The sequence below is a fragment of the Manacus candei genome, unplaced genomic scaffold (genome assembly GCF_025592945.1).
Source record: "Manacus candei isolate 608988 ecotype Guabito, Panama unplaced genomic scaffold, ASM2559294v1 h1tg000049l, whole genome shotgun sequence".
In the NCBI taxonomy this organism is placed as follows: Eukaryota; Metazoa; Chordata; class Aves; order Passeriformes; family Pipridae; genus Manacus; species Manacus candei.
The window spans coordinates 31,622,993-31,644,511 of NW_026138097.1; the positions used below are offsets into that span (position 1 = coordinate 31,622,993).

A 21,519-nucleotide genomic window follows, 5' to 3' on the forward strand; every position below is an offset into this window, starting at 1 on the left:
GTGGCCATTCATCTGATCAGCTTGGGTGTCAGTGTAACAACCCTATTTGGTTCTCCATGGTGTCTGTAGAGTCATGGGTAGGAAGGCAGCACCATTTTTTTCCTATTTCTTTATGGTCATGCACTATTTGTGTGCTTATGACTGAAGAAGGCAAGAAAACAGACTATTTTGTAATAGAAAATTAATTTCCTTCATTGAAAGTTATTACAGTGGTTTTATAACCTAGAAATGTTACATTCTGAAATAAATATATGCTCAGTCAAGTTTCTGTTATGGCTACATGCCTACCCACTTCCATACTAGTAAAAACAACAAGGGGTGTTTTGACATCAGCTAACACTTCAGCAACAGCAAGGTTGTTTTTCCTAATCGCTGCAGTCGCTATTATAGTTTATTATACTAGCCACAGTACCTTGGAAACCCAATCTAAAGTTGAGCCCTGTTGTTCCAGGCACCCTACAGACTAATAGTAAGGATAAAAAGCTCAAATCCTCACTACCTTTGACAGCTTGCAGTCTAGTTTTAAGGCCGAATGCAATGAGTAGATAAAACAGACAAATAGGTTAGGGAAGGTAAGGTTATAAAACAGGTCCATAAATTAAAAGCAGAAGTCTTGGTTCACTGTCTTTCTAACTATTTTATTTACTTGCTAAATGCCATTTGGACTTTCTTGCTTCCCCAAATTTACACTTAAAATTTGACTGTGGTGCACATCTGTTCTAAAATTCTTATTTACTACCACTCATGAGGTGGCGTTGCATGATGTGGCATTTATATTTTTAGAATATTTTCTGTTATTTTGATATAAGTGATGACAAAGCTTAATGGCTTTTTGCACTGATATGAGACTGAGTATTCTTGCATTAAGTAGACAGGTAAAACAGTCAGGAAAATCTGTATATGCTTCAGTACTATCTATATGTGAATTCAAGAGTCTGGCTTACTTTCTTTATGTCTTATTTGGACATTTCAGATACCTAAATTCATACTTCATTAATAGAATTATAATGTCTGCTGTAAGTAGTTGTGAATATCTGTGAACATGTAGAGGAAAGGAAAATTAGATTCTAATTCTTTTAGTTTTAATCAAGTTTATATCATTTTTAAGAAACATTTGCCTTGCATTCAGTGGTGCTCATCTATTTTTCTATTGTTCATACCTATAGTATGTTCTAATTCTGAGAAAATGAAAGTTCTTGAATTAAAGGATGATATTCATAATGTGAACGAGGCTATGTTATGCCTGGAAAGAAAGTAAAGACCTTGATTTAGAATTTTTCTTACACTAAAAATCTGTTCTATTTTGTAGATCTTTGCAGCAGCATACTCTGATGTTGAATGACTGCAGAAAAAGTAGATTCAAATATGGACTCTGATCAAGTTCACCTAGTAAACTGTACAAAATCCTCCTGTAAACAAAATCAATATTATGGTAATTTTTATAAAGAGTAGACAAATGTATAAGAAGAGGAAGGACACTTTTATACCTTCTAATGGAATGTTGTGCACAAATTGATGGGCTAGCACTGACTCTATGTCAGTATAGCATATGCTGAAGTGCAGAAAGATGTCAGATCACTACCTCATCTTAGAACTACTTGTTGGTGCAAAACTTCTGGAAAGCTAATAAATATGTATTGCATCTTAATGTAACCAGTTTCATGTGAGCTAGCTCAGCTGTTTCACCAGGGTATTTCAGTTCCAGAATTACCTTCCCAAAATTTAGACTTCCTCTACATGACATGTCTAAATGCCAAAATGACAGAAGTAGAATTGAAAATGTTTACTCCCAGCTGCTAACATGACCATTGCATAGCCCATTTTTCCTAATGCACCATGAAAAAAAGATTATAATTACATTACTTTCTAGAAGTGCAAAAAGCTGGAGAACAGGACCATCTAATACCTAGTTAGAGACTTTTACAATAACTGCTTCTGCTCCTAATTCTAGAGCAGTCTATACGTAAGGATTTTTAAAATCTCGGTTTCTAGATTTTAGGACTTGTTCTGTTTCCCTGTACCTGATATTAACCTATATGAATCAGAAAACAGCAAAAATCTCTTCCATAATACAAAAGAGAGTCTGGATGAGTTAGGAAGTACAACTTAATTGTGAACATAATTGCGCTTCTAGTGGATAATTGCAATCGTAAGTCAAGCAAGACAGCTTCTAAAAGTTGGGTCAGATTTTTAATTCTATGATCTAAATTATTAATGAGGATATTTTCATAGCTTTCTGCATAAAAATTGACTTCATAACAGAGAGGTCAGCTGGCCTTGACTTTTCACCTTTATGATTATCAGTGATAATCAGAAACTGTTTTCCAATAAATGTATGCTGGTTTTATGCATCCTGACATACACACCAAATGTAGGTAGTGAAATACTTACAAGCTTTATGAAGCAAAAATTAATTCTGTAGGTTCTAGTTGAAAGAGTGATTTAATACCTTGGGAATGTTAAAAACCATATTGAGTCAATTATGAAAAATCCAGTGCTACTTTTCACAGTGTGGCTGCAGTCAGGGAAAAATGGTGCAATGCATAAAGAAAACGAGCGGGTCAGTACAAGAATGCATAATGCTATCAAATCAGTAGAGTTTCCACATCGGATAGACATCAGTATTGAATGCAATATATCTTGAGACTGATACAGTAGTAATATAAGAGGACTTGAGACAAGTGGTGAGGTTGATTAGAACTGTAAAGATTTTTATAAGAGGAGACTGAAAGGTTGAGATTATTTATGCAGAAGATGGATTGGAAACTTCTATAACCTGTCTCCTAAAGCAAGATTTAAGAGCCCATCCAGTGTCATCAAATAGAATAAATTCAAAACAGATAAACAAGACTTTTGGTTTTTACCTGAAACAGAAAGATATGACAGAATTCAAGGTCACAAAGATGGAAATTTAAGATAATTCAGGAAGACATTTGTCACCTTTCTCAATCAGATTTTTAAACAACAAACATATGAGGTTTTAGAAAAGACAAATCACTTTTAAAAAAAGAAGGGCCTGAAACAAACATATACTTCCACTGTAATAGTTTACTGCAACATATTGGGACGTGTCTTGGCTTGTTTGCATTATGAATATTGAGTAAAAGTCAGGATACTGGACAAAATGGGCAATTATTTATATTCATGATGACAGTTTCCCTTCAGATTGCAATCTGAATTAATTTGTTATAATTTCTCTCTCCTCTGTTTTTCAAGAAAAAAGAATGAATGGTAGTTCTGATTTCCCTTTCTGCCCCCAGAAAGTAGCTGTCATAGTTATCTTTCAGAGATTCAAGGGGTCAAATATTTGGAAGCATCTTTCCTTTACATTTCATGCTCATGTTCTATGAATAGGTCTGGGACTACAGAAAGTATCTCATTCTGTGCTTCTTTTCCGGCATTTTGCTACTTTGATAAATAAGATATGGTATACTTTACAATTTCAGGGATGCTCAGTTGGAAACACTTACTGGATGTGTTTTATTCTAAAAGCTCTCATATCTTGAAAATCGTTTTGCCTCCAAGTTGTCTCAATTTCTCTCTTTTGACAACTGTGTGGAATCTTACCATACTAATGTGAAGAACTTACTACATTCATAAGAAGTTTGCTTCAAAAAAATACTTCTTTTAATAAGAGTGTCTCCTCCTACTAGTCCAATGTACAGAACAAACAAGTTCCAAGCCTAAAATGTAACCCTTCTTGATTATGGCACTTGAATGTTGAACCAGAATTTGAATTCTGTAGCTGCTTTTTCTCTCCACAGAGATTCAAAATCTTAAATCCCATTTGTGTTAGTTGTCAAATTAGCAAGATATGGCCATGGTTAGAACTGCTTAAAGAGAGTTTCTGTTCTATGGGATTTTCTGGGGGAAAAAAAAGGAAACATAATTCAGTTGCAGAATTAAAAGAATAAATACTGCTCTTACTTCATTCACTTGAACCATTCTGGTATTCATACTGAGCTCTCAGGTGACACAGTTCAAACTTAGCATGCTTATTCCCAGATATTTTTTATTTTTCATATCCTGGATGTTATTTTCTGGAGAATTTGAGCTGTAACCTTCCCAGAGACTGAGGATGATTAACCTGTATTTACCTGGAGAAATGAATACAGAGTTTTAGCAGTTTTGATCAATGTCCATGGTTAGAAATTCAGGTTTCTTTCTGATTAATATTTTATCCTGTTTGCCCCTGTTGGGCTAAAACTTCTCTGTTAAAACAATATAAAGGGTCTGGGATTAAAATTCAAGTAAATTGGCAAAAAAAGTGTGCTAAGGGAAGGAGAATTAATTTGAGGTTACTTGAGAGTGGTTGTTCCAACATGGAACATGGCAATGCTGGTTAGAGTGGTCTCAATACATATAGAAGGGAAGGTAGTAAGAGGCAAATCACAACGGCTCGTAAAATATAGCATGACTTTGAACACTATGATAAAGAGGCTATTCAGTCTTGCTACTGTGCAGATACTTGTGCTAGTAAATCTACCAGACACTGTTATGCTGTGAGAAAGGAAAGAAGCTGAAGGACATTCAGTCGGACAAGGCCATAAGCAAGAGAATTTGGTAATAGCCTGCACATATCTAGAAGGCTTTAGGGACTAAAATGGAGGCAAACTGATTGGTGCGATTCACGATTGTCTAACAAAGAATGATAAAATGAAATTAAGGGAGTGTCTATCAGGAAAATGATTGACTGGTGAGATTGTAATAAGCTGTGGACACACTCCCATGAGAACGTGAAGGACAGCCCATGAGCTGGAATTGTGAAAACTGCATTTTCTAACAAGAAAATTTTATCAGTCCAATATGACCAAAGAAATAAAATGCTTTTTTGAGAATACACGGTCATCTGTTGTACTCCGTTACATACTCTGAAGATGACTACTGAAATTTCTGTGGAAAAGTTGCTACTGATTCAGATCAGGGTGTATCAAGACCTTAGAGCTAATACAGGCCATGTTTGTCAGAGTAATTTGTCTGGGAGCAAAGGTGGCAATGCACAAGGAATGGTTGTGCCAGTGCAAGGACCATAGGTCCTAGGGAAAATAGGTGTTCAGTCGGCTTTTAGCTGAGTACAAGGAGCTATAGAGATGTGTTCACTGAATATCTGTTTTCCCTTATAGGAATAGTTAATGAGTTAATTAGTTATACTTGGGGGTGGGGGGTGATGGGGCTATAGTATTCATTCCAGGATAACATTGTTGGTTTATGTAATTTTGTTTTATTCTATCAAAAAGACTGTTGTGTTCTATATTTGAAAATGTAGAACAGGAAAGTTTAATTTGATTTTCCTTGTTTGTCAAAAGGTTACTTTATTGCTTTTTCTTCTTTTTTTGTCTCAGATATCTCACTTACAAGGGCTGCAAGTGTGTGTGGAGCCCATCTTGTTCTCCCACAGAGTGTTGCTCTTCTGATGAAGAGGTTTCACCACATTAGGCGTGACTGGAGAGGAAGCCTCTCAAATGTGCTGCTGCCTGTCCTCTTTGTTGCACTGGCAATGGCCTTGTTTAGTGTGAAGCCACTGGCTATTGATTATCCTTCTCTCAAGATGACACCAAACCTTTATGACAATGCAGAATCCTTCTTTAGGTAAGGGGCTTATCTGTCACCTTCAGTGTCCAGGGTTCTGTGACCTCGAGTTCTCATATTTTAAAGACTATTTGTATTCTAGAAAGAATGATAGGTTACTTGTTACAATAGTTGTGTGGGTTTCTTTCAGGTGTTTACTTACACTTCTCCTAAATCTTCGTTCGTGAAGCCTATCCATGACTTACACTGCTATAGTTTATTACAATAGAAAGATATAATTAGAAAACCTTTGTGCAAAGGATTTTCTGTAGGAAAGGGCAAAGACTTTGGACAAGTTTGAACTCAAATCAATACCAGCCATGACCATTTATATGTAAATGCACATGTGTATTTGAACAAGCCTTTGCATGCTTCATTATAACTAGTTGCTTAGGTCTAAAGCTATTTTCTCAAAGTAATTCTTAGGTTTGAAAATATCACACAGTATTAGCAAAGCCTGATGCCCTTCTTTCTCAACCTAGTTTCTATATGTTCAGCTTTGAAACCAACTAGATTATTTATTTATTTATTTATTTTTAAGATATAGTATCTATAGCTCAGCTCTGAACTAATCTATATTGAGTGCATATCACTTTTTCTACTGGGCAAATATACAGATAAACATAACATGATACCGTTTGCATTTAAACAAATGAATGAAACATAAAAGCACTTAAACCATGCTAGCTGTTAGGAATGCATGTTTATAAAGAGAAAGATAGTCATGGGGAGACCTTATTTGTTTAACCATAATTGTTATTGGATTTTCTTTACACGTTCACATACACTGTTTTGAAATTATATAATTCTGGTATGTTTCCTATGCATGGATTTTATAATAGAGTTAGACGTATTGACATGCCTTTTTTTCTTTTTCTTTTTTTTTTTCCCTTCTCCTCTATTCCTTACCCCCACGGCCCACTTTGAACAGCACTGAAGATGATAACTTAGAAAACCTTTCTCAAGTTCTACTGGGTTATTTCTCTGATTGGAACCACACGTGCATGCATTCACAACAACGGTAATTGTGAATAATGTAACTACTTCCTTAATTGTAAATATTGTAAATTCAATATTTTTTTTCTGTGCAATGTGGATTACCTTAAACTGTTCTTGGCAGCATGGGGTTAATGACAAATCTGTTCTGATGAAGTAACCAGTATCCAGGTACAGAGTACAAGTAGGTTTCATTGCTAAAGGTCTGATCCCAATAGCTTAAAAGTCAGTGACAGCTTTCTGATTAATTTCAGGAGGATTTTGATCAAGTCTAGTGTCCATAAGAAGGAAGATTAGACAATAAGGAGAATATCTTTTAGGGAGTATTCTAGATTTCCGAATTTAGGAATGCAATGTTGACCATGCTTTAGTTATTGCTACAAATACAAGGTATGCAGCTCATTTGATGCTTATATAATATTTTAAGTGAATCCACTTTGATACAAATGAAATATTTTTAGTAAATCCACTTTGATACAAATGAGTACAATTTACATCATTTTGATACAGCTACCACTGTGATAAAATACTAAGAAGGTTTTCAGGATGCCAGATCTGCTCATTACTCTGTGGGTTTCTTCTGTTAAGTAATCTATTCCTTTCATTTAATGGCTGTTCTTTTTTTATATTTATTTCCATTAGAAAAAATAATTCATGTTGGCAGATGGAAAATATGCCACCCCAGGACTCATGTGGATGTGTAGCTGGACAGGAGGTAGGTCATTTTATATTTACTTATGCATGTAAAAAATATGTAAGTGGATATTATTTCTAACCCTTGGCTGCTGAGAAGGGCTAGAGAAAGGAATGAAGCAATAAAGCCTCAGAGCCCTGCTTTGTTATGATAGGAGATTTCCCTCTATTTCATCTAATGTTTGAGCTACATGTTCTGAAGCCTTCAGGGAAAGAGCTCACACAATTTTCTTGTTTATATATATGTATCTGAAAAAACAGGATCAGAGATGGCTGAACTATTTTCGGAAGATGCAACTTCACTTTAAGTACGTTATAAGACATTGCAAAAAACCAAAAACTCGTAAAACAAGGTTAAAACATAACACTTCCATAATATAAGGAAGACTACGTGCTTCCCAAGGGAAATGAGGGTGATCCTATCTGCTTGAATGCACCAGGCAATTTATACATGAATGAGATTAATATTTAGAATTTAGTTTTGTATTGGATTTTGTATTTGAAAATAAAACAGTCTTCAAGAAAAGAAAGGGTTTTTAAAAAAATATAATTAATTTCTTACCTTCTTGACTGGTGAGTTTTCCTCCTGACTTGTTCTGAGTTGAGTAATGAACAAGAATGTTAAGCTGTGTCTGAGGTGACAAATGTATTTCTCTGAATGGGACCATCCTATCAAATAACTTCTTTCTCTCATAAAGATATAACTATTTAGAGTAAGAGTTGTGTATGAACTATAGTAATAGAGTCTTGAGAAAAGTGGAAGAAGGGAACTAATTTTTTGCTTTTCTGGACAAGGAATAACTTTGCCTCTAATACTAATGAGATGTATACTTAACATACAAGAAGATTGAATAAAATAAGAATGGGAACTCACATAGGGAGAGGCCTATTAACCACGAAAGCTCCAAGGAGAGAAGTCACTTGAGAGTGGAGGCAGAACCTGTATCTAGGATCTATGGAAAAGCAATCTCTGAGAGTGAATTTTTCATTTCTGTAGGGTTGAGATGTCAAATAAGCATTGAAAACTTTTGGTTGATATACATAATACACTTTATAAGGCTTCCAAGATAACTGATCATATTATCTGTCTCCTTTTCTTTGGTTTTGAGAGTATCCCACTGAATCATTAGAAGACATCTTCCTTTATTCTTTTCTGCAGTCCATCAATGAAATTTTTAGAAACATATAACACTAATTATAATTTTACTTTCATCTCATACTTACCTGGTGCCTTTTTTATGTTTCTTCTCAGGCACAACAAATACGTAGCAGTCTTGCCTTTTCCATTGCTGTAAACCTTTCTAAACACATACAAGTTTTGATGTTTTCAAAACAAAACTGACTGAGAGGGTTGTAAGAGAAATCAAAGGTAGATCTAACATACAGGCGACACAGTCATTTGAGATGCCTTATAAACATAAAACTATACATAATTTATTGAAAAGTTGTCAACACTGAGAAAGGCAAATCCAGTTGAAAAGAAATTCTGTAAAATCTACACAAAAATCAAAAATTATGACCAAATGTAGTGCCACTGATTTTTAAGAGTGCTTTACTTATTTTATGTATACTGTTTTTCAGATGTGCCCAAGTTTCAATACCTCTGCTCCCTATGTAAAGAACAAGAAAGGACATATTTTATATAATCTTTCAGGGTTCCTTGTGGAGGAGTATTTAGTGAGGCCTTCCAACAAAACAAGGTAACCTTAAAATATCTAGCCTTTGCTTATCCTTTGTGTATAAAACTCACAGTCCTTCCTGATTCAAAGCACAGACCTATATCACTGAGAATACAAGGGGTAGTTGCCTTTATCTGTTGGTTGTTATCAAGGCATAGAGTCAAGCTACCTTTCAAGGTACGATGAAACTCCCTCCATGGTCAATTCTCAGAACTTCCTGCAGCAGTTGCATGGTGATGGCCTCTAGGCATACTCTGGCTTTTCTTGCCACATAACAGACTTATTTCAACATCTCAGAGATGCATATCTAAATCAGGTGAACGATATAATTTCCATTCCTCAGAGACTCAATCAAATAGAGGTGGATATGCTCCATTTAATATCTTCTTTGAAGTAAAAACGACTGGTATGCCCCTGGCAATACTTCATATTCTGTGACAGCAGCCACAGGTTATCTACTGTATTTTGAAGTTTACTTATGTGTCTTTACAGCTCAACCACTGCCTATGATGTAAGCGCAAATACTAGACCATGTATGATTTTATCAAGGAGAAGAACGTGTTAGCCACTTTATGCACTAAAAAAGAGTGCATCTGATTTGATATAGAGTTAAACCTCTTAGGAGGAAAGATCTGAGCTAGAATATGAATGAAATAGGAAGAAATCAAGCTGAATAAGATGCTTCTGGAAGTCAGTAGTACCTCCCTTACTCACGATCCCTTCTGTTGCTCAGGGAATTCAGCTTTCAGAAAGCACGAATTCTTATCCAAGGAAACCCCTTTGTTGGAAATGAGACAATAATGTTCAAGAGTATATTGACCCCCTCCTTTTTAACGAGGAAGGGGTTTGTGAGGGGTGAAGTTTTATTTTCAGTTGGAAAATAAAGCACTAATGTAGTTATTCCCACTTTACCCTTGCAAGAAAAGACTGTGAAGCTTAACGCAGGTAACTTTTTGTTACTTTATTTTCTACTACTAGATATGGTGGTTGGTCTTTTGGAGGGAGGAAAGCACTTGAACTTCAAGATACGAAACTGAATAAAACCAAATCTCAGCCTCTGGCTAAGGTAAGGTTTGCATGTATATGTGCACATCTGTATGTATGTATTGCTTACTTATTCAGGCTCCAGACTTCACAACACTTAACAAATAATAAATCATTACATACAATCCTTGCACTTAAAAACTGGGAGAAAGTCACTCTGTCTATGACAACCGACTTCTCTGTTCATAATTCTTGAAGTATTCTCCTGTGTTCTGAGAAACACTTTTAAATGAGTCAATTGATCAAGCTTTTGTTGTTTGTTTGTTTGTTTTTCCAGTGAACTCATTTCAGAGTCTAACTTAGCTCACCTTTAAAACTTTTTTTAGGTAGTCAGCCCAGATTTTTCTTTTTATTTGTTTTCTATAAAAAGCTAATATCATCATTGACTAAAGTACATTGAACATCATGAAAATGAGTTGTTATTGATGCTTTTTCCATGCCTGCAAGGAATACTTTACTACATTTCTCTCTCCTCCTGAGAGTAAAGATGTCTTCTAGGAGTAGCTACTTCTGCATAACAAATATGCTACCCTTTTCTCAAAAGAACCTTTCTAAAGCATTCCAAGGAAAATAGAATCTCCTGCATTGATAAGTGCCTGTTAGCCTCTAGGTGTCATCCCAAGCTTTCACAGTATGGAGATACTGTAGCTCTACACTGCATGCCAAAAGGCTCAAGAAAAAACTCTTTATTTCAATTGTCCTTAGAGTAATCCTTCTTTTCTGACTTTTGAGATCCGCTCAAATGCAGATGCATTAAGAGTAGAGGAACAGCAGTCTTGGAGGAATATTGATGCGTATAGGTGAGGGGTTTCTACTTTTTTATTCAAGGCAAACAATATTTGTTAAGAGGAAGCTGTGGACTTTCCAGGTTCCAGATTAGAATATGAAAGAAAGATTCTTCTGCCCTTAATATGTTTTATGGGAATATAGATTGTATATGCTCTTATGAAAAAAAAAATAGTAGTGTGTAAATAACCTCTATCCCAAAATCCATTTTGGGACAAAGAGTTGAAACAACATACAGATATTTTCCAATCCAATATCATTTTACATTTAGTTTTGCAAAATCACTGCCTGTTTCCAATGTATTTACCATGTAATTTTGTTAAAAATCTCCCCGTTTTACATACATACCCTAACATATATATATATATTTTCATTTTGATCATGTGTAATCTCTCTTCTACCCCATATTTCTTATAGCTTTGAAGTCCAGTTCCATCAATCCTTCATTAAAAATATGAAGTTTTACAGGTTGTTGGTAAATTGTGTTTTTCTGACTGCTGTTTTTTCCCTATGTATCTTTAATCATTTTAGACACTTGTTTTGACATGCTTGCCCTATGGTTCTTGTCAGGGTCCTTTTTTTTTTTTTTTTAATGTATTTGGCATAGAACTCCACCTGCCATCAGGACAGGGATAAATTATAGTTGCACTCTTAGTAAGTAAGCTTCATATTTCAGATCCAAAGAAAATAGTGGAGTAAATTTATAAAGGGCAATGTGTTATCTAAAATACCTCTTGGAAGTGTCTTTCAAATGATACAATGTCAAACTATTGTATTAACCTTTCAGTAATTAATGACCAGACTTTTACTTTGACCTTTCAGGCTTGTTCATGAGACGGTAAATGTACCATTTACATAGACTGGTATGAAAGAAAATGAGAAATTTACATTTGAAGAGAATTACTGTAAAATTCACTTCGTTTTAGAAAATTTCTGAATATACATTGTTTTCCTCTACTCAAAAAGCCAACAATTTTTCCTGTTCAGATTATAAACGCTTATTCAATACCTATTTTACTGTACCTAACCATACCATTCTGCATATACTACATACATGCTACATGCATGCACACAAAGAATCTGTATATGTGCACACAACAAATGTAGCTGATTAAAACCATTGATTATTGGCATTTATTGATGGTCAGTGCTATGTAGCAAAAGCACAACCCTTCAAATTTTTTGTATTTTCATGACTACATAGTCTTTGGTTTCCTTTGGTAATATGGGCAAAAATTATTCATTAATGATTTCAGTCGCTATTTTTTATAACATAACAAAATATAGGAAGAACATGTGTTAATTTTAAATACTCCTGAAAGGCTATTTGTACCGTTCATGTGGCATTCTGAAGAGTGTATTTTTCCAGTCCCAAATGTTAGGACTTGAGGCTTTACTGTACAGTAATTGAATAAGTGTCCAGAGGATGTTACATCTCTCCTATCTAATATCCGTCCTGAATCTGGTTAAACAATGCTTAGGGATTTCTCTGCTCCTTCTCATCCTTTTTTCTTGATATGCCATTTGTTGGTTGAAATGTCAGTCTAGCTTTATGCTGGAATATTAACGGCAAGTAAAATGTTATATAATGATGTAAAACACAACTTCACAGAACTTCTATCTGATGTGGTGAGGGGTTGTGTTTTTCCTTGGGAAGGAATTTTCTCAGCCATGGATAGAATAGGGAATAGTGAAAATAAAAATTAATTACCTTGATGTATATATTTTTTCATTCCTCAGCTCCTTTCTGCCTTCTGTGAATAATTAATCACCTGTGTGGTACACAAGAAATATGAAAGATATTTCAACTGAAATGAATATATTTCCATTTTTTTATATTTTACCTTTGCGAACAATTTTGAATAAGACACAAATCTTTAGAAGAAAGAGCTTAAATGTATCTTCTGATGAAGTGAACAACCTCAAATGTCTCTTTTGTCACATTATAATAAATTAAATATCCAGCTTCAATTTGGTTATTTCCTGGTGGTTTGATTCAGTTACATAATGCAACTTGAAGGAAGAATTCTAATTAACATGTTGGATATTGAAATGTATTGTTGCACACAATGCTCTATTGTGTTTTTTGAATATTCATTTGAATATTGGCTGCATTATTATAAGTTGTTCTCTGAATACTCAAGACCTTTCCCCTGCTTCAATTAAATGAGGATGTGTTGTCAGAGTTTTGCTTTAATGTTTTCTTAATTGTCTTTCTTTTCAATACAATGAACACAATTGCAGTGGAGTTTCATTATGTGCGTACATATAGCTTTCTATTTGGCATAAATCTTTTTTAAAAGGATAGAAAGAGATGGATATGTGGGGGTGTGAAAAAGACTGGTTACCCTTGGTCACTTGTTTGTGTGTCTTTGCTCTGGTTGCTATTTGCACAGGAGATTCCGCAGTGCAAAGATTTTCAGTTTTTCTCAGGGCACTTAGGTTTTCTTTCACTACATTTTTTTTTAAAGAACTCTCCTTTTCATTAATGAATGGGAGATCTATTTTGTGTAATAATTTGTGGGAACTGAACTGGGGAAGAACAAAGGAGTTTTGTATGACTTTGCAAAGGGGGAAAAACTTTGGGGTTTCTTTTTTCTTTTCTTTAAATGTGGGGACATAAGACTTTGAGACATTTGAGTGCCATTATACGGTACGTGCAGGATGACCGGGGGATCAAGCCCAGCCAAATGGATTTACAAAAGACAGGTCCTACTTGACCAACTTGACATCCTTTTATGAAAAAGTGACCTGCTTAGTAGGTGAGGGAAAGGCTGTGGGTGTAGTCTATCTAGGCTTCGGAAAAGTGTTTGAACATCGTCTCCCACAGTATCCTCCTAGAAAAAGTGGCTGCTCACGGCTTGAATGGGTGGAGTGGCTTGAGATCCACTCGGCAGAAAGGGACTTGGGGGTGCAGTTGACCTCCAGCTCAACATGAGCCAGCAGTGTGCCCAGGTGGCCAAGAAGGCCAACAGCATCTTGGCCTGATTCAAGAATAGCGATCATCCCCCTGTACTTGGCATTGGTGAGGCCACACCTTGAGTACTGTGTCCAGTTCTGGGTCCCTCACTTTAAAAAGGTTATTGAGATGCTGGAGTGTGTCCAGTGAAGGGCAGCAAGGCTCGTGAAAGGCCTAGAAAACATGTCTTATGAGAAATAACTGAGAGAGCTGGGTTTGTTTAGTCTCAAGAAGAGGAGGCCTGGGGGAACTTCGTCTCTCTCTACACTACCTGAAAAGAGGTTGTAGTGAGGTGGGGGGCTGGTCTCTTCCACCGTGCCTGCAGTGAGAAGACTAGAGGAAATGGCCCTAAACTGATAGAGAGGAGATTCAGACTAGACATTAGGAACAATTTTTTCACTGTTAGAGTGGTCAGGCATTGACATAGGTTCCCCAAGAAGGCAGTGGAGGTATTTAAGAGGAGTCTGGATCTGGTCCTGGGTGATGTGGTTTAGTGTTAGTGTTAGGTCTTAAAGGTCTCTTTCAAGCCCAATGATATTATAATTCTATGATTGTAAGATGCTGTTGAGATTTCAAGCAGTTATGAAGACAACATAAAGAAGAGTAGAAAATGTGAAAGGTAATGCAAGCAAGAGCAGTGGTAGATCAAAGCTGCTAAATTTTTTAATAATGACTAATAACACTTCTGGCAAAGAAGATTCAAGGGTGAGAGACATGGGAGAAATGACAGTGGAGCTCAGAGTGGTGCTTTGAAGCATGATCTAGGATAGATGTCAGAAAATAGAATGGAGAATTGGAGCATTGTAAACCTTACCTCATAAAAATGTGGAGATCCAAGCAAGTCAAGAGAATAAATCAGAGGACAATAATTATTAAGAAAAGCAAACACGACTGAAGATTAGACAGCCTTCACTAGGAAATATAGAGGAGAACATGTAAGAAAAAAAAGCAAAATCTCAAACTAGTGTCCAAGTAGGGGTGGTAGTTGAATAGTATAAGGGGAAAAAAAGGCAGAATTATCTGCAAGTAAAGGAGAAGAGCATCAGAGTGATGATAAAAGAATCTTTATGGAAGTTTCCAAGATGTAACTGTGTAGATAGTAATTTTAGAAAGGATCTGAGGAAACTCAAATCCTAGAATAGGAGTGTAAAGGCAATGAAAACCTATATTAAATCCATTTCACTTTGCAGAAAGATTCGAAATTTAGACACACAGTGAGAATTGCCCAGCATCAAATTAGGATGTTAAAAATGCAGAGAACAAATAGCTGATATCAGACGGAAAGGTTAAAAGTTCTTCAAGTGTATAAACAAAAAGAGGAGATGAAAGGTTGCTATGCTGTGAAGAATGGATATTAATCAGATAGTTTTAAACATCACTAAAACTGAAAATAAACATACATAGTAATTTGACTTAGTTTTCAGTATGGATAATGTAGGTTCAAAAGCATTATGATTAACAGTAATGGGGGACATAAATAGAATTGATTTCTAACTGCAAAGGAAAGTTCAAACCTTAGTTCAAACCTTTGGGTCATAGGAAGCTCTCAGCAATTATTCTAGCACATAGAAGTGTGAATTAAGAGTATATTTGTCAAGTCAGGATGGTTCTGCATGATTTGAGGATAAAGTATATATTACAAAAGAATTGTTTTCCTGTGTTCCTCAGAGATACTGTCTTGCCTTATCTGCCTTAAAATTTGTCTGTATAAATTTCCTTCATGCTTAACAAATCACTGATACTTGCTTGTTGAAGGTGGAGGCAGCTTTGTCTCTTATGGCATACTTTCGTACTCACCCTGTAAACGGTGCCTTCTTCATTCTTTCCTTTCCTCATTTTCTGGGATATTCTGTTTCTAGATGTTCTATGTTGTGTGTCATGTGCAGATATTATTTAGATAGTTCAATTTCAATGATTTTTCCACATTTAGCACTGGTTTTATTCATCTGTTTTGTATTTACAATTAAACAGGCAAGTGTTATTTTCACATTGCTCGTCCTCTATTTTTTCACTCAAATGTACATAAAGGAAGGGGGACACAGTGTTCCACGAAATCAAAGAATCTCAATTTATAATAAACATTGTGTGGTGTACAGCTCCAACAATAGAAAAGAAACTGTGGTACTCTGTTGAAAGACCTGCGCAAATTGACTCGCTCTGTTCTGCCTAGTTCACTTTCTTGTATAAATAGATGTCATAACAGGAGAGATAGATATATTTATCCAATTCTTAAAGGTATGTGAGCTTTCTGATCAGCATTCAAATTTAACTTATTTTTGATTTACAATTTCCATTCTTGCTTCCAGGTGTGGTATAACCAAAAAGGTTTCCATTTGCTGCCATCCTACTTAAATGAACTAAATAACTTCATTCTGTGGATGAATTTACCTCCTAGTGTGGATTGGAGAGAGTATGGTAATAGTTTTTCTTTGTATTTTTTCATATGTTTTGAAAGGTAGAACCAAACTAAAATAATTTTACGAATGAAAATTTTTCACAGTATGAAGTGGGATTGCAGAGTCCCATTTCTTGGGAGGATTGGAAAGTGGAAATTTTAATTACACAGAAAGTTTGTTTGTGTAAAGAATACAGTAGACAGTAAGGTAAAATTTGAATTTAAAGCTCATTATGCCATATGAGTTTTTTACAAAGACATTTTAGTGGAACAAGTGTAAATTGGTTTGCTACTCATGAGATGTTAGTACCTGTGAAACTGCTGCTAGGGCTTGCTTAAATTGGATGATTAACACGTAATAGAGTATGGATTTAAAACTTCTTTGACACTTTATTTCCCAGTATAAATATCTTGGGTAAATCTAGATTATTCTGTAAATTTACACTGCAATATCATATTTCATAGACATCCTGTTACTCAAGGAACAAGAGAGGCTGCTATATCTTATTATTGTACATAACAAAGGAGCCATTAATATATTTGACATATACATTCTCTGATTCAGAAATGCCTGAACTTTATAAGAACTAGTTAAAATAAAAATTTTATGAACTGACTTTTAAAAAAGTGACTGCAGCCAAAGACTCAGCTGCTAACAAAGTGAACTTTTAGGATGTTGAAATCTAGTTTGAAATCTAGACAGCTGAACAGTTCAGGTTAACTTCTGTTCCCTTCATTTCCCTTCATTCTTAAGATTCTGTTAAAGAGGAATTTGATTTAGAGAAATTTAAAAATAACTTATGTCCAATTTTTAAGAGTTTTTGAAAAGGTAGGATGGCTGTCTGTAATGGTAAAATGATTTTCAGTGTGTTTATAATAAAGAAAGAAGAAAGAAAACAAAATCAGTGAAAATAGGGAACAAATCTCGAGCATCTGAATATAGAAATTCATTAAGAAAACTTTCTGGAATGTCAATGAAAAAAAGAGTAATTGCTTGCTTTCAAGATGGCTGTAGTTTTATTTTTCAAAATGAATTATGAGAACAGATCAAAGGTAATGTGTTTCCACAGAAAGTTTGAATGAAGTGAAATCAGGTATTTTAATGAGTATCTTTAACAGAAATCAATTTTTAATCAACTTTTCCTTCACTTCATGCATAGTACTGATGCCTAGCTTTTTTAATGCAGCATTAGGTATCATGGAGAATCATGGTTTGCCATCCTTATTACAGTCAGAGAAAGTTATAGTTGTCCCAAGGACTGCGGAAGAGTTTTATGTTGTTAGACAACACAGAAACACAGTAAGCAAAACAGTGCTTAAGAAATATTTGAAGTCTTGAACTGGCATCTATACTACTATGGGCTCATTATATAATCGTGTGGCAGAATATGTTAGTTGTCTGTGGAAGTAGAGTTGAAGAACTAGAGAGTAGTTTATTTATGTGTATATCTATTGGAGAAGTGCAATAAAAATGGATTGATCATGCCTTTGAGACATAATGCAGAGGGACCTGTCACAGAAATCCTAGGAAGAGAGGTCAAATTTCCTATCTACCTATCTGTGTGTATGTGTATGTTTGTGTACATATATTTATATACATGTGCGTGTGTGTTGCAAAGCAGTTTAAATTTAGTAGTAGAATGGCTAAGGCTTAAGTAAGAGGGTAGACCTAGAAAGCAACACTTTACAGTAGTGAGTTAAGCAGCAGCCTTGTTCGTGGGAATAGAATGTACTGAAGAAGTAGAAACAATAATCAAAAGATTTAGTCAAGCATGTACGTAACGATTTGTACCTTAGATGTGGTGAGGGTCTGTTAAACAGTTTCTAGGGGGGGGTAAGACAACTTAAGCGGATTTATGATTAGAGTAGGTGATTGTTAATTGTTATAAACTACTGCACCTGGTTTGCTATAGAAACTGTAATTGTTTTAGCCGTGAGAATACATGTAAACTTGTTTGTGTATAAAAGCTGAACTGAGAACGAGGGTCGTCGGAATCCTGACTTGGGGCGTTAGCCCGCAGGTTCCCGGGGCCCCGAATAAAGCACCCATAAACCGGCACTCTGTTGGTTTGTGTCTTTGTTTACGGGCAACATGTGTACACACACCAGTATATATATATGTATTTTTTCGTGCAGAGAGAAATACATTTGCATATTTTATTTCTAACAAAACCTCAACAGTTTTCCAGTGCCATATGGGGCACTTAAGCTCAGTTCACTTTACCTTTTAGCTATCATTTATTTAAGGATACTGCTCTGATGGAGAAGAACTATTAATATGCTTTTGTTAGTAAAATTGTTGTATGTAGTGCTGTAAATTAGAAGTCAGAAGACCACATACTATGCCTCAACACTGAAATCTATTGTTATTTATTTATTTTTTCTTCTTCCAAACTCTGTTTATATGCAAGGTCAGTTCCAGAATATTGTTGGAAATTGCTGTAAGGTAGCTTGTTAGGATGTTACAGAAAAGTAGCTTTGTAGTTCTGACTCACATTAATACTAAGTTATCTCACAGAATACCTTTTTCCTGTCAACAGAACCAGAGCTTCTGAATTACTTTTAAGTAAAACATAAAAATAATTTGACCACTGAAAAGGGACTGTTAGGACATGCTCTTTTCTTCCTTCACAGAAAAATAAATCTTTCTTTGCTGCGAGAAGCTTGCTACAATAGAGTAGAGCATTGCCATGGATGTAAACACGGTAGTAACAATGAAGCTATGATATTAAAGCAACCTTGAAAGACGTCAACAACTTGTTTAAATACTCATACAAATACTAAGGAACTCTTTCACTTAGCAGTTATATCCTGTCTGTATTTCTTGAACATGAACCCAGAAGGCATTCTCCCAAGATCTCTGGAGAAGGGAAGACTCATTATAGACCATGTTCTACATAGCAGTTCTGTCATTATAGCAGTTCTACCTGCTTTGCCAAGAGGGATAAATGCAGTAACTTTCACAGGAGATCAGTAGCACTGGTCCAAGTTTGTGATAGCTTTTGATAATAAGGAGCTGAGAAGAAGGCTAAATGCTTTTGTCTAATATCTTTTCTGCAGTGAGGAGGAATATAGATAAGATTTTGTATGAAAATTTGAAGGAAGAGGTTTTACCCAAAAATACAGAGGACATATGCTGTCTTGCACTGATTTATATCCCTAGGGATTTGTATCTGTTCAAAAAATGGTGAAAAATTTTGATTATTGTTTTTGTTTTGTCAGTCCAAGTTACTGACTCTTGATCATACTGAGCATGCAGAGCAGGAAGTGATAGTTATTTGGTGATAAAAAATACTTCCTTTTTCCTATTGTGTAATCTAATCTTCAAATCCTTTAAAGGTAGGTGAAGAGATTTCTCTTCTCTTCCCACCCCTATATGGGATTATTGGGAAGCTTCTCTGTGAGGCTGCTTGGAAAACTACAATGTTTGCTTCTTGTAATATTCATGTAAAGACTGGTATGGTTGTTGAAGAAAATGTGTACACCAGCTGGAGGTGCATTTACTAGATGGAACAAGAGAAGTTAGCCAGATTGATTCATGTTAGTTTATGACAGCTAATGGATCAGACATTTCTTTTGGAACAGCAATTCAGGAATACTTCTTGTATGAAAATATCTCATTTTCTCTATGTGGATAGCCACCTCTAGCTTCATCATCAAGTCTGTGATTCTGTTGTGGGAAAAAGAAAATCAAACTCATCTGTTTTGCTGGAAAGGAAACTAAATGCATTTTGTTTTGTAGTGGGTTATAAATTCAGTGGCAGATCATGAAAATGAACATGTTCATAAATTTTAAAAAAGTGAGAAAGACTCTTCAGCAGAAAAGGTAAGATGTACTGGCTTTTTTGTCAAAACTCTTCACCTGTATCTGGTCTTCAAGTTTAAACAAATGGTATTATTTAATCTCTTTCTGAAATGCTGCATTCTTACAACTAGGTAAAGGAACAGTGAAATAAGAGGAATATAAAACTAGAAGGCAATATTTTCTGCTTTAATCCTAGGACAGAAATTTTGATCAAGTAAGACTATGTTATTTTTTGCACCTAACTGTATACAGTTGAGTCAGTGTTTATACAGTTTATCGTACTGGAGTATAGGGGAAGGACTATTACCTACCTCTTAGAGTAAGGCAGTATAAAGAAAAAAGCAGTGGTAGCCATCTATAATGATGTCTGTAAAGTACAGTGGTCAAAAAAATGTTCTTACTTCATTACTTAAAGAACAGAAATGTCTCAATATAGCTGCCTCATCTCAGTATTCCTATTGAAGTCATCACTTTTTTTAAAAAACCTTTCATGCTAAGACCCATTGTAAGCTTCATATAGCACCCTCATTTATTTCAGATTCAATTCTTCAAAAGAGCTGAAGGGATCAAGAGACCCATTTTCAGCTGAGTTTTGTTGGAAAGTGCCTATATAGTTTCCTGAATGCTTTGCAAATTATACCTTGAAACCTCTTTTCAAAGAAGACTGTGAAGTGGCCTTTGGGTGGAACCTTCTTAACCATGTCTGGTTAGTGGGGGGAAAGTAAAATAGAAACCATTAATGGTGGTGCTGCCTGTGAAATTCTTCATAAAATATAAATTGTAATTTTCAGTAAATACTAATGTCTGATTTTATACAAATAGAAATATTGTCATAAATATTAAATTCCCACAAAAAATATCTTGTAAAAAGCATATATATATATATACTATCTCCATTTTCGTTATACATGCTATTATATTTTATTCTAATCTGAAATAAAATGTCTGGCATGAAGAAACTTAGCTTGATCTTCTATTCAATTCTGTAGTGATCATGATATTTAGAAGTAGTAGCACAGATCCCAGTTGATCTATGTACTCAAGACTCAGCATGACAGAAGAGACCGTTTACAAAGACGTGCCAAGAGACAGGTTCAGACACACCCAAAACAGTGCAGAACCACAAAATGTGCATGACTGACTTATGGTGATAGCATACAAGCTTGAAGACCTTTGAGATTTTTCCCTCTAGATCTCTCTAACCTCTACTGAAAAATTACTACTGGGCTCCTATCACTTTTACTGAAAAACCACAGGTTTTGTAACATGTTTATGCAGAAAATTTCACCCAAGTGGGGTGGACTGGACTACCAATGCCTACTGTTCTTTATATACGGGATGGAAACATCCAAGTCTCTAAGGTTATGCCAAATTGTATGTGCCTTTTTTTTTCTGAAAAATGGTCAAGTGGTTTAGATGTGAAATAGAAGATCTAGAGCAGTTTGTCTTGAAGGTAGTTAGTTTGTTTGCTACTATCTGTTTGCAGATAGTTAATGAGATTTTGGTATGGGGAAACTGTCTTGGGTTATGTAGCTCCTGAATGGCAACAGGGCAGGATGTTGTTCATATCAAGCATGTCTAATGTGGAAACCTT

The 21,519-nt window shown here is 35.2% G+C and overlaps 1 protein-coding gene across 1 annotated transcript in view; it reads left to right on the plus strand.

Annotated features, from left to right (window-relative positions):
* Positions 1 to 21,519, plus strand: part of ABCA13 (ATP binding cassette subfamily A member 13) — a 175,366-nt gene that overhangs the window by 96,978 nt on the left and 56,869 nt on the right. The window contains exons 36-41 of the mRNA XM_051798954.1: positions 5,343 to 5,589; positions 6,500 to 6,589; positions 7,207 to 7,279; positions 8,839 to 8,957; positions 9,915 to 10,002; positions 16,032 to 16,140. Of these exons, the coding sequence (XP_051654914.1) occupies positions 5,343 to 5,589; positions 6,500 to 6,589; positions 7,207 to 7,279; positions 8,839 to 8,957; positions 9,915 to 10,002; positions 16,032 to 16,140 (726 nt within the window). The remainder of the gene's footprint in view (positions 1 to 5,342; positions 5,590 to 6,499; positions 6,590 to 7,206; positions 7,280 to 8,838; positions 8,958 to 9,914; positions 10,003 to 16,031; positions 16,141 to 21,519) is intronic.